The following is a 14,181-nucleotide window of genomic DNA, read 5'->3' on the forward strand; positions in this document are numbered from 1 at the left end:
AGGAATTGGGAATGCTGTAGAAGCAATATGCTCTGTCCTTAAGAAATAAGCACATTGCTTTCATGTGGATTCTTGGCTTCTCTTCTAGCTAACCACAGGGAAGGCTTAGGTGGCCTCCAGGGGAGGAGCCATTTGGCTACACTCTAAAGTTTTTGGAGAAAGAAGGATGGAGAATCTAAACACTTTCTTCTATGTCATGTTTTATTACATTTAGCTATGCATTTCTCCATAAACCTTGCTTTTTCCAGCAGAAGGGTTGGATTATCCCTTTGTGGACCATGTTTTATTTGCAAATCTAAAGATAATTTTCCTATATACCTTGAAGTAGTAAGGCCAGAGTTACTGCTGCAAGGGATATGGGAGTGGAGGGAGGTATTGTCACATGCCCACGTGTGGTGTTTGTGCACGTGAAGAGCGCAGGCATTTCAGTCTGCCGGTGTCTTCAGCGCTACATGTAGCTGTACAAAACAAAATTAAAAGAAAATTGAGCTGAAGTCTGTCTTGCTGCAGAACTATAAGGCTTATGCAGATTTTATTTATTAAAAAAAAAAAAGATGAAAAAAATAAAAGCTTGTGTCACCACTAATACTGCTTAAGCACTAGGGGTAGCCATACATCATTTTGCCATGAGGCAGTATCAGAACCCAAGACCACTAGAAAAACAGGTCTACAAAGAAGTAGAGGCAGACAGCACTTTGACTTGCAAGGCTTAAAACTTTTTTTTTTTTAACTACAAATTACTTCTCTGGAAACCATTGTCAACTTTGTAAATGTTTGGAAAAGTCTTCCTTAGTGTCTTTGGGAAGATGATAAATATTAAGTCTTGATCAGTCTATTTTTGACCAGGGGCAACTAACTGGTCCAGACACCTCCAAGCTTTGGGAGGAGATCTGGGGTCTGAAGAAGTCATGATTCTGTAGAGATCCTTTAGAGAAGGAAGTGGGGTCCTTTAGAGTGGTTGTGGAATGAGGGCCCCAGGCGCACTGGCTGGCTGGGATTGTTTTGAAGTGTGTATATTCTGATGATGGAATTTGAGGTTTTCACGTTAGGGATTTTTTTCTTTCTTTTTTCCTTTTTTTTCTTTTTATTTTTCTGGGTTGTCTTGTTTTGTTTTCTTCTTTTAAATTCCTGTGGAGACAATTCCATTCCAGCCTTGTTTTAATAAGCAGAATTTTTCAGATCAGGCCTAATTCCTTTGTGCTGTTCTGTAGGACAGTATGGACAGTGTGCCCTGCTGCTCATAGAATCATTAAGGTTGGAAAAGACCTTCAAAATCATCAACCATTAACCATGTTAATGTCAATCATGTTGTGGTTTCTGCAGTGTTGAATATACTGTGCCAACAGGGAATTTAAAAGTGGTGCTAAATGGTTTGGAAGACCTTTTCCTAGAACTTGGTTGTTGAAGTTATTGCTCCTCCTAAATAGTATGCATATGGGTGTACTATCTTCCAGTCCAGCTGTCAACTCTTTTCCTGATTTCTGTTGTTGTTGTTGTTTGTTTTTGAGGAGTGGAGCAGGGGGAAAGGGGGAAGTGGTTTTCTTAGCATTCATTCAACAGAGCAATGTTCTTTATTATCCTGGCTTCATAAGGTCGTAAACATGAACAACATTGGTGGCTTTTAAAGGGTCTGCAAACATTGGATACATTAATTAGTCATGAACCTGAGTCATTTGGCTAATTTCTGCCGATGTTGATTTTACAAAATCTTTGTAGCATGGAATAACTGATGAAGAATAATTCTTAGCTGCGTAAGTAGTATTGAAATCTAAACAAAAATAATATTTTAGTTGAAAAATATTGTGAAGCTATGCATCTTGGACCTGGGAGCTGTGACTTATCCTTAAACGCATAAGCTTCTGCTCTCCATTTCACTGACCATTTTAGATTTGCTGTTTCATGAGAACTGAAAGGAAATACTTGTGTCTTTCCCTTTTATATGCTTTTGCTTAATACTTTCCTGGACTGATAATTTCTCTCGGCTTGTTTGGTTTCTGAAGCTAGTTTTTCAGTCTTATTCCAGTTTATTAGACTTACCTAGAAAGGGAGGAGGAAAACAGCTCTTTAAGGTGGGCTTGTCTTCAGAGAACATTTTAGGGAACTGTTACTAAAACAGAAATTGCCAAGTGTCTCCACTTAGCTGAGTGACTAATGGCTCATGAGCGTAGTAAACTTGGATGTTTTGCAAATGGGAGCTTGTTTCCTCCAGGTCTGTGTTCAGGGTTGGTAAATGTTCCTGAGGTTGCATGCTTGAGCTCTGACGCTTAGTCAAGAATAATAAACCAGCTTTTCTGAGAATCCATCTTGTTATTGCAAGTTCAGCCACAAAATAAGCTTTTGCATTTTCTGCAATTATTGGGATTTATGCCTTCCTGCCCAAGAGCTGAATTTGACCACCTATAATTTTTCTCATTTTGAGCAGTTTAGTTTTTCTGGTTTTCAGAAATGCAGCAAACTAGATCTGCACTAGTGTATTCAGTTTCTGTTTTGAAGTAAGATGAAATTCATTTCGTAGTAAAAAAATCTCTTTCAGTGTTCATCTTGGAAATCTAAATTCAGGTGAACAGACCAAGTTAGTGAGCTCCACTAGATACTGGGTAGACATTTTCTTCCTGCTGTATATTTTGGCCTTATGTTGAGGAGTTTGATTTATTATTAAATTATTTGTGTATGCAGACTTCAATCTGTACGTATTTTATTTTGATGTATTAGGATTTGTAAATATTACTGATTTTTAAATATTATTTATGCACATACTTAAAGGACTGGTCTATCCAGAAAAGCAGTTGCTAAATAATAAATATTACTTTTTAGAAATAAATTACAAGATCATGAAATTGTATATCCCTCAGGGTTATTTTTAAAGTTTTTTTCCTTCCTTTCCCTTCAGATTCAATTAGCAGTAACTCTAGTTTCATGTACTATAGAACTAAATCTACTGTAAAAAGAAAATGCTGCAAATAATGCTTGAATAGAAGCGGCTGAAAAAACCCACAGAACTGACTGTCCATATTCATCATAACTTTAAATTGGAAACTCTTACTGTTGCACTTTTTAAAAAGTTGTTGGATTTTTAATTCTATTTATTTGGTTCTTTCTTCATGAAGGTTGTGCTGAACAGTCATTCCAAATTGGGTAAATAATCCTGTACTGTATGTATGTATATGCAGTATAATACTAAGCAGATGTGGAGTCCTTTTTATGCTGCAAATTTTTAATGCTTATGTTGGTCATCACAAAATGAGAGAGCTCAAGTCCTGTTGGATTTCTCCCATGAAATTCTGAATTGTAAACTTAGGGTTTTGTATGTCTAAGGGAACGCTGTGGGTTTTTGACAATTTTTAGAGTCTTGAATATGTTGATTTTATATACAGTAAAGCTTCAGGTTTTTAGAACTATTTTCAACAAACTGCAGCTTGTTTAATAATTATGTGAACCAGAAACTACTTAGTTTGTCATTAATTCGTTGAGCCTAACACAGATTAAAATGTTCATCATTACAGCACTCTCTAGAAGCTCAGCTTCCTTTTATTTTTAAATCTGAAATGATACTACATCTTTGTATTTAAAATATGTATTGCTGCTCTAGAATGGTACCCTGTTGTCAAGAGGCATACATAAATAACTGTACAATAGAATTGTAAATAGACTTGTAAATCATTTTTGTGACTGAAGCTCTTTGAAAATAAAATTAAAATGAACAGATATTTTAACTCTTCTCATTAGTTTCATGAAATTGTTTTAATTATTCTTTCTAGAATTAGGTGGAAAGCTTGTTGAAGAACACAGGCTTACTCCCTCTGAGGTCATGGATATGTTGTTCAGTGCCTCTGTTTCTGCAGATGGGGTGGGAGGGGTGCCTGCTGTGTTAGTGTTCTTCAGGGGATCACACTGACTGCAGCTTTTCCTGGTGGCTTAGGAGAGCCATTCTAAAGCCTTGTACACGTGATAGCAGCTTGTTTCCACCGTGGTTATTCAGATGTTCCTTCTGTTTGGACATGTGGGAGGCATGATCTGAGCTGTCACCATTGTCACAGTCATCTTCAGAAAAATCATGTGGAAATGAAGACATCTTTTCTGTCCTGTGGCTCACCTTCCATTGAAACAGTCATTGGCAGAGCACATTATTTTAAACTTGAAGACAAGATACTTAAAATACCTTTTTTACTTAATAACAAAAACTTAATCTTTCAATTTCAAGCTTCTATTTTTACAACTTAGCTTTTCTCTTTCAGAATCTTGCAGGTTTTAGGTTTTGTTGGCCTGCTACTCCAGAAGACTTTGAGGAAAAACAGAAACGAAATGTGTCAACCTTGGAATGCTTAGCCAAAGTATTAAGTAAAAAAGTCCCTTCATTCCTTACTGAAGTTGCTTTGACTCCAATCCTGCAAGAAATTAAAAGTCAGAGCAGCTTTGTGAAGGTAGGAGCACCTGGTTTAAAGTGGATGTGTTCACTCCTTCAAAACCTATTTAGCAGACCGGTGACAAATTTGAAATTTCTGATCATATCTCACATTGAAATGTAGATTTCTGACTTCACTCAGATGTACTTTGGGTTGGCTGAAGCACATACTCCAATATCACTGCCAAAGAAGCTACAAGTGGGTGTTCTGCTCTTGGGTGTGTGACTTAAAACTTTCTCCTGTTATGTGAATGGTTTCAAGCCCTACTTTTCGAGTTACAACCTGTGGAAGTTGGTTGCTTGAACAATTATAAGCAAAAATCTGCTCTGAAGCTTCAAATATTGTTTGGCCTTTGGCCTGTCTCAGTAACTGGGCAAATACGGGTGAAAGTGTTATCTGGAGGATGCCTTTTGCTGTTTTACTTCCCATTTAAAGTGCAGTGTCATGGTGAAGCCTGATTGCCTGCTCTGCTCCTAGTAAGTTCCTTTAAAAAGCAGATAAGTTTCTAAGGTACAGCTCAAAATTTCTTTGTCATGCTTGTATGAGTTTAGGAACTTGCAAGACAGTAAAAGAGGTAAGCACCACTGTAAGCAATACATGTGCTCAGTGTTCTGTAAGTTCAAAACTGATTTGAGACTTCTGATATAGTAACAGCATTAATGTATTGCCTCTGGCATCCTTTTGTAGTCTTGAGAAATATTGAGCAGGGGGGAAGGGGGGCTGAAAGGGAAAGAAGCTGTAGACCAGACTTTGGTGAGTGACCAGCCAGGCTGGTGCCTTTTCTGGAATGCCAGGTGTCTCATGTGAGGCTTTAAGAGAATTTTAAGGCATGGGAATGTATAGTTATGATCTTTATTTGGGTATTACTGTATTCTGTATTGTTAAAGTCTTTAAATGCTCTTTTAAAAATACTGTTAGCAGCTCTAGATGTTTGAGACCCATAGGCTTTTCCAGTTCTTGTGACAGCACTTACAGCCTTCATATCTTGCAAAGAATTTCTGCCATTTTGCTGTTTGTCAAAACTAGTGCTTTCTAGCATTTCTGAGCATCTGCTTGTCTTCTTGTATATTCTCTTATCTTTTGCTATAACACCAGGAAAGCAGTCATCACAAACCTACAGGCTGGTGTTAATCTGTTTCTGATTTTACAGAGTGGCCTGTAGTCATACCTTCCAAGGGACCTGCATTTGCAGTTTCTAGCATAACAAACTGGGAGTTTTTCCATCCATTTGGTTCAATCAGGGCTTGAAACAGAAATTTCTTATTGTGTTTCTGGATGGAGGGTTCTGCTCATGGGGATACGTAGGATCAGAGATGGGCTGAGTTAGAAATTCATTGAGGTAAAAGCATCACTGGCTTATGACAAAGTTTTGGAGTAGGGAGGATTACTAGGAGGGTGAGATTCTCTGGAAGATTCTTGTTTGACATGTGAAAGACCTTTGGAAGTGTGAAATCTTGTGCTGTTTTTTGGTGATGCCTATATCTCATTCAATGAGTTGTGAAAAGCCCACTGAGACCTTGTTTTGTGGCACTGTGTGGCTGGTTGTTGATAGCCCTAAATGCCACATCCTTCCCTTCCTGAGGGAGAGTTAGATATTTTACCAGACTTCAGTACTCTGAAGCTGAATAAAATTTAAATTTTTTTAAAGCACTCCGTTTTGCTCTTCTGGCTTTTTTTTAATGCAGTAGCTGGTTTGGACATGCAGCTGTTTTAGGTCTGTTGTGGTATGTTCTTGTCAGCAGTTCAGGTGCCTCAGAAGCTCTGCTGTCCTTCCTGATTTCTCTTAAAGTGAAGGGGGTTGTACCCAACAGTCTGTCTGTGGGATTGGTATGGGAGAGCTTCATCCTTGCCCCTGAAAAAGAGCATGTGGGGATGGAGCCTTCCTCTCCCCCCATATTCCTGGTACAGAGGGCTGACATTGTGTCAGCTATCCCAGTTACATCTGTGGAAGTTTTGCAGCTATTTCAGTGGTCCCAGCTGCTTATTCTGCTGCTTGACATCCACGTTTCTGATACACTTGGACTTGTTGATTTCATTGAGGAAGTATTTCTGTGGGTTTCTGTTTGACTTGCTCTTTTAAATATTACCATTTATACCTACAATGATTGCTTTCCTGTTTGGAAATGTATGCAACTTTCCAACTTTGTGGTGTGTTTCATGCAGATGTACCTTTATTGCTACAACTTCCCATCTAATTTCGTGCGCTTCTTTCTTCTCATTTTACTGTACTTCCAATTCCACTGCTGATAGCTTGGTATTGTGTTAAACTGTTGAAATGAGGCTTGGTGATTATCAGAGGCTCACTGTCCTGTGCCATATGGGGTCTTCTGTGTTATTTCAGGCTGTGTCAAAAATAGCCTGTTCCTTCTTGTGTGTTCCTGGGCTGTTCCAAGAAGCCATCGCTTGAAAATGCTGAGACAGGATTTAACTGGACAGTGCTGTTTTGCTTTTCACCACTTAAAGTACAGGACAACCTTTTTACCTCCATTGTCTATTTTTGCAGGCTAAACTTTATTTTTTAACCTCAGATAACTTACAATGAAAAACACAGTGAGTGCAGGACCTTTTGATAATTTCTTAAAACATTTTTGGCATGTAATTTAGTATAATATACTAAACCTTGTCTAGTGGAAGATGTCCCTGTCAGATGGAAAGAGATGATCCTTAAAGTCCCTTCCAACCCAAACCCTTCTGTGATTCTGTAATGCTTTTCTGTTCAAATAAATATGTCTTTTGACTACTTAAGTGTTTCATCATGATTTTTGTATACTTTTATTATAGTTAATTAGTACAAATACAAACAAGGAGTACTTGAGTTACAAAAATTAATTTACCTGTACTTTTTGGTGTAAGCTGAGCACTTCAGAAATATTGGCAGTCAACAATAAAAGATTTTGAAGTTTGCTTTCAAGTCAAGGGAATTTTTGCACACATTTGCAGGTTTATAATATAATCACACATCTTTGTTAGCTGCTAAGTTACCTATGATCAAATCCTGATTCTCTCTTATCTCTTGTAACAGCTAATGTTTCTGGCACTTCAACAAGGATGTTGGTGTTTCGTTTGTCAGTGATGATCAAGCTTTTCTTCCAGTTGGATGCATCTATTTGTCCTGAGAAATGTGACTGCTCTACAAAAAATGCAATTTATTGCTCTGGCCCCCACATAAAAGACCTGGAATTGTTAAATCTGCCTTGCAACATGACTGAAATTCACATAACAAATGCTAACATATCATACTTGCAGGATGTTTTTGCTAGGATGGAGGAACTGCAGCATCTCATCCTGTCTTCAAACAACATCGCTCTGGTTTCACCAACAGCTTTTAAAGGCTTGGGAAGGCTAAAAGTCCTCAAACTGCTGGATAATAAGCTGGTTGAACTTCCACCAGAAGTATTTGATGACATGGTGCAGCTTCAGCAATTGATCATTGAAAGTAACAGGTTGAAATCTATTGAGGAAAATCTGTTTGACAAACTGGCTGGTTTGCAGGAGCTTTACTTGAACAAAAACCAACTAACAGCACTTCACAGTGGTGTGATGAAGAAACTCACCAAACTCAGAGTATTGAACTTGTCAAGAAATTACTTAGCAGCACTGCCTAGAAATATATTTAGTGCATTAGCCAGGCTTGAGAGGTTGATGCTGTATATTAATAGGCTGTCTTCAATAGAGTCTGGTGTGTTTGATAGCCTGAAGGAGCTGCAGGAGCTTTTCCTCCATTCCAATAATATCCATTCCATCGCCCCTGACGCATTTCATTGTCTTCGTAAACTAAGAACGCTGACACTCTCCAGGAACAGGCTTCAGGTTTTGCCTTCTGGGCTTTTTTTGCACTTGCATGACCTGTCTAAACTGACCTTGTACAGGAACCCACTGAAGTCTCTTCCAGAAGTACTGTTTGGAGAGATGAGGCATCTTGGTAGCCTATGGCTGTATCACACAAAGCTCTCAACAATACCAGATTTTGTGTTCAGTAACTTGACAAATTTAGAGCTTCTTGTGCTGAGTTTTAACCCAGAGCTTACGGTTCTTCCTAGGAATGTATTCAGTGGCCTGAATGAACTGCGGGGCCTTTCTCTCCATACAAGCAATATTTCCAGTTTGCCAGAGGGAATCTTTCTGAGCCTTCAGAAACTGCAGAACATTTCCCTCTTTGATACAAGGCTTGAGGTTCTTCCTAGAAACCTCTTTCATAATCTCAAGCACCTCCAGAAAGTTTACCTGAATAGTACTAACCTGCAGTCTCTTCCTGCAGACTTCTTTACTGCTTTACCTGAGCTGGAAGAAGTTGTCCTTGACGACAACCCTTGGATATGTGATTGCCAAATTCTTGGTTTCCGAGAATGGCTCCAAAAGAACACAGCAGTAGTTAAAAATGTGCCATCTCTGATGTGCCACAGCCCAATGGCACTGCAGAATATTTCTCTTGTGTCTCTAAGCATTGATGACCCAGAGTGCCTGCCAACCACAGCTATGACCTATCAGACGTTCAGCTCAACTTTGACATCTGTGATGGAGCACTTCACATCATCTCAGGAGACTGCTGTAACAGTGCTGTCTGACATGGACATCACCAGCACACCCACATCAATCCCTCCTGCAGCTCCAGGTTTTACCTACTCCCATGTTGAAGATGTTGGACAACCTGGGCTACATTTCTCAGATGTTCCAGTCCAAACTTCTCCAAACATCATAGCACGAACCAGCAGTGTTAGAGGGACAGATTTGACTACTCTTGTCTGGTGGGATGAGTTTCCAGCCCACAGCAGTGCTAAACCCTATTTTAATACCAGAGTTACTTATTGCCAGCTATTCTTGTGTGTTCACAGTTTGATTTTAACACTCCAGACTGTAGTCATTGTGCTCAGTCTGTATGTGATGGGTAACACCAGGCAACTCTTGCTCTCCAGAAATATTCCTGCTCAGCCTGTAGTTCTGATAAGTATATTAAGAAGATAGAGAAATCTAGCCCAAGAAAGAACTGGAAGTGTTGCTTTGGATGCTTTTTGAACATCTGAGCAGTTAATACTTGATTCAGATGTGGATTACAGATCTTCATAGCAAGGACCATAAGGACCTTGTCTTTATAACATAATGGAAATTAGTTTTATGTACCTTGCAGCATTTGCCAAGAGTGGCTGTAATCACTGTAAATTGCTACAGCACTTAGTGCATGAACCCAGAGGGCAAGATGGAAGTACTGTGGTCACCTCTACACGTGTGCTGTGGGTTTCCTGCCTTGGAGTGCTGCCTTGTCCGCTGCCAGAGGCTGCTGCCTGCTCAGTGTTCACTGCTCAGATGGAGTGCCATCAGTGGAGGAACTCTTACATAGGAACATGGCTTCAGCTGTGCTTTAGAGATCACCCAAAGAACTCAAATGATATTATTTCCTCTACTGCCTGCAATCTTTTGTCTCCCTACTGAGAAAAAAAATGGTGGTTTTGGGAGGAGATGCTGGGAAGGACCCTTAAACAATGGGGATGTGTGCAGAATGGTGTGGTGCAAGTGTCTTAACTTCTGCTTTCCATCCTCAGCCCCTTTCCAGGGCATCGCACAAGGAAGAGATACCAATTAAAGCTAACAGCAGGCGAAGATGCTGAGCTAGGAAGTATAATCATGATGTATTTTATTGTTTGATTGGAGGTTTTCTAGAAACTTTGTAAAGTTCCTACAACTCTGAATTTTAAGTAAACACTTTCATCCATAAACTTTGGCCAGTGGTCTGAAAAAACAAGGTGTTCCTGGCTGCATGATGCAGGGAGTCTTGAAACCAGAGTACCAGGTGGATGCCCAGGACTGAGGAGGGGCTCCACAGGCATGACTTGGTTTGAGAGCTGGTCTTGACTGAGCTGGGAGAGAAAAGAATGCTCTCTCCTGGGCTTGGCTAGCAAAACAGCAGCATGCAGCTGAAGGGCAGGGAGCCTGCCTGAACTGAGGGCCACAAAGTGTCAGCTCCATTTTGAAATTGGCTAGGGAGCATATACAACTTCATCAACTTGGAGTGTTCAGTCACATTTTCAGTCTCACTATTTTTTACCTTATTACATCCTGCTATTCCCTGACTTCCAGTCCTTTCAAGTGTTGATGTGCAAAGGCAACTACTAGGCAATAGTGTGGGTTTTGGTCTTTATACTAACATTTTATTTATATTTTGAATTGTATGAATATTTTAGTTCATAGGTAGACTGGTGGCTGTCAGACTGTCTGTGCTTTACTAGCTCTTGGATTTAACTATCAGCTTTTATCTACATTATGGGACTTAGTTTGCTCTTAAAAGCTCTGATGTGCTTAAAAACCTCTGGGTGTGAATCCCTGGTTTCTTGGGCCAGAGAGCCTCTACTCTAGGAGTCATTTTGTAACCTTAGTGACTTTCTCACTATTAGGGACTTTCCTGGATGGCCTTTAAATGAATAATAGACTTGAGGTGAAGAAAACCTGCATTTCCTGCAGGTTGGTTATGGTCGGTTCCCTGCTATGTGTTACTCTAGGCAGTGAGAATAAACTGTTACTTCTTTGTTTCAGGGTGCTCTGCTGCTGGGCCTAAATTCCTCTTCCAGGCTTTGAAAAGAGAGAATGTGCTTCTATAGTGTTAAATGATCATTGTCTTGCTGGTGAGGTTTAACAAAATTTAGCAAACCTGGCTAAATGGGAGTTAGAGCTATCTCTAAAGAAGCAGAAATGCAAGTCACTGCAAGTGGTGCAAAGCAAGCTGTGACTGGAATCATAAACACATGCTCCAGAATATTTACTGCAATATAATTGAGAGAAGCACAAAACCAGCAGTGAGCTTTCTCAGTGGTGGTTCTGGGTGGTTGCATGTAGTATTTAAGAAGAGAGAGTTGTTGCAAATTTAGTTTCTTGGTTGGACAGCTGTAATAACCCCTCGGTGCTGTGCCAGCTCCAGCGCTGTCACACGGTGCCACGCAGGCAGCTGCTCAGAGCAGGCAGGTCAGGATAATCAGGGCTAGTGAGGAAATTCTGTCTTTGACTTCTACAAACCATGCTGGGGATTGTTACCTCAGTGAAGGAAGTGTGCTCCGGGTGCTTGGATGCATAGTGTCTGATTTGTGAGAAAAAGCCCCTGTTTGCCCATGGTATGGGTATGACACCTTGCTGTCCAACCCCACGGCAGCACCAGCTGCGCCTTTCTGAGCCCTCTCTGGCTGCCCTGGCCCTGCAGTGCAGCCAGCTGGGCCCCCACACTGCTCCTTGGCTCCTGCTGCAGTCACTGAGCTCCAGCTCTGGCACGTGGGGGCTCTGGCACAGAGCTGTGTACAGGCAAGGGCTAGGACAGGATGATTCCCCTTCCAGGATGATTCCTCTTCACATGCTGTCATCGGGCTTTCCCCACGCTCGAGCCAGACGGGGGAAGTGAAGTCATCAGACAACAAAAGGCTGGAGCAATGAGTGCCTGGGGTGGCTTACTAACTTTCCTCTGAGCTGTACTGTTTTGAGTTGCCTCTGATTCATTGTTTCTTGCTCAGTGGAGCTCAGCCCTTCCTGAAAAATTCCCTGGCCTGAGAAGTCCAAGGATATCCTTGTGCATAGCCCATTTCTGTTTTTCCTGGAGAAGGGATAGTTGCCCAGGTCAGCACGATGCAGCTGTGGCCAGAGGAAGGCACCAGGCTGGTCCCTCCAAGTACTCTTCCCTTGTGTGCCAGGATTTTCTCAGTCCCTGCAGTCCACGCTTGCATCATATACTGCCCAGCCTTTGCCACCAGGCTGGAAGGAACACAGTAGGCTGGAGGTAAGAAACTGGAGGTACCTAATCCCTGATCCACAGGTCCCTGATATTGGGGAAGAGGTGAATGCAAAGCACATGTGCATACAGTGGCTGAAGGGGTTGGTTCGCTCTCTTGGCTCCTGATGGGGGTGCACACAGTCATGGTTAACAGCCCTGCACGTTATCCAGACCTCCAGGTCAAGGACCTGCTTCCAGGAGCACATCCTGGCTGGGAGTGCTTTGGTACCTCCCCATGCCAGCTGTGCCAGCCCAGTCACAGCTTGCTCCGTCCCTTCCAATGCTTGCTGCTGTAGCAGTTGCTCCTGTTCTCTCTGTTGAGGAAATCCTGGAGCAGTGGGAGCTCTGACCTACCCTGTGCCAAGCCATGGGACTATTCATTGTGTTTCCAGCTCGATGTCACTACAAATGCCATTCTCCTTTGCTTGTTGGGATTTGAATCCAGAGAGCCCCCAAAGCACAAGTTGCTGAGGGGGGCATTGAATGAACTGCTGCCACAAACCCTGGCAGCTCTGTCTGTTTCACAGCCACTGCAGCAAGCATTTCCAAGCCATCAGCACACACATCCTTTCCTGGTGTCCCTGCTGTCCTGGTCCTTTCCATCCCACACCTCTGCCTCCTGAGACCAGGAACTGCAGCAGGGCCTTTGTCACTGCTTGCAGAGGGCAGTGAGCTTGGGCAGCTGCCTGTGAATGCAGTTCAGTCCTCCAATGCACAGCAGCAAGATCAGAGCCTGCACCTCAGATCTTCCCTGTCCTGATGTCAAAGAGAAGTAGGGTGATGGCAGATGTGCTTGGGGCAGGCCCCCCCCAGTGGTTCAGGAGTGATGCAGCTGCTGGCTGCAAGGCAGGAGCCTGGGAGCCTCTGCCTGACATTATGGAGCATTGGCTGTGTCTCCTCTAGGCCTCCAACCAGCAGGGCTGGCCCATGGCTGCTGATTTGGCAGCCCTGATATGGGAGCATTTCCTAGGAATGTCAGAAGAGCTGGGAGGAGATGCAGCCCGAGCACGTTCCTGCTGGACAAGGCCATGAGACTTCACAGACTCACGGTGAGCAGAAGGCCTGAAGCTCCTGCTTTGTCCCCGCTAGGGAGTGGCAAACCAGGGAGGAGTTATACCTCCATTTTTGTAGCCAAAATCTGGGTTTATACTCACCTGTGAGTGTTAGTGGGTGGATAAGTCCTGGTATAGTCTCTTGGGCCAAGGAGAGTGAGTCCCAGTTCACTACAGGCTGGGAGCTTCTGTTCCAGCAGCACCCGGACCCATCCACCACTGGGCTCAGCAATTGCTGCTGTGGGACTGACATGCCAGACTTCCAGCTGTGCCTTTGTGTCTCTCTGCAAGGAAAAAGCTCAGGCAGAGAGCCAGTGATGGCTGGCAGCAGCTCTGCAGTCTGCTGTTCACTCCTCTGCTGGCTTCTCCTGGGAAGAAACGAGGCCTCCTTCCCCCTTTGTGTGCTGGGGAGAGGTTCCTGGGCCACTTCGTAGTGCCAGAGGTAGCTTTACAGAGATGGAGCTGATCCAGGGAACATTTCTCAGTGTATGAGCCCCATGCCATCGCCTCCGGCTCCAGCTGGTCCTTCCCCCCTCTCCCAGGACAAGCTCTTTCCGCTCCGGATTATCCCTGCGGGCGGAGCTGGCCGCGGGCCCGCATTCCTTCCAGCCTAGCTGCCGGGAGCCGGGGCCAAGCCCCGCTGCTGCTGCTGCTATCACTCGGGCCGGGGCGGTTCTGCTGCTGGGGCCAACCGCACTGGAGCCTGAGATCCTAAATTCTGTTTTGCTGGAGCTCCAGGAGGGTTGTGGTGGGCCTGGGGCCGGTGCTGGGATGGAGGTCAGCCTGATGGCCGTCCCTGCTAAGCAAAGTGCTGCTGCTCCCTCCCAGAGTTCCTTCCCCCTTTGCATAAGCACTTTCCCAGGGAAGGCAGGACATGTCCCCATCCCTTGGGGCAGATGATGGCATGAGCAGTGAGGCAGCCCTGGCCCTGCATTCCGCAAGCAGGATGGGAAAATGTCACTAGGGCTGGATCACTGGTCCT

The 14,181-nt window shown here is 43.1% G+C and overlaps 1 protein-coding gene across 1 annotated transcript; it reads left to right on the top strand.

Annotated features, from left to right (window-relative positions):
• The first annotated feature begins 7,433 nt into the window (after positions 1-7,433).
• Positions 7,434-9,365, top strand: GP5 (glycoprotein V platelet). Its single transcript, XM_005418948.1, has one exon. The coding sequence runs from the start codon at positions 7,452-7,454 to the stop codon at positions 9,363-9,365; it is 1,914 nt and encodes a 637-aa protein (XP_005419005.1). The 5' UTR covers positions 7,434-7,451.
• The last annotated feature ends 4,816 nt before the right edge of the window (positions 9,366-14,181 follow it).

Source organism: Geospiza fortis, unplaced genomic scaffold (assembly GCF_000277835.1).
Source record: "Geospiza fortis unplaced genomic scaffold, GeoFor_1.0 scaffold172, whole genome shotgun sequence".
Lineage (NCBI taxonomy): Eukaryota > Metazoa > Chordata > Aves > Passeriformes > Thraupidae > Geospiza > Geospiza fortis.

Excerpts from the sequence above, each read along its gene's own strand:
- GP5 (XM_005418948.1), top strand. The coding sequence starts at position 7,452 with ATGTTGGTGTTTCGTTTGTCAGTGATGATCAAGCTTTTCTTCCAGTTG.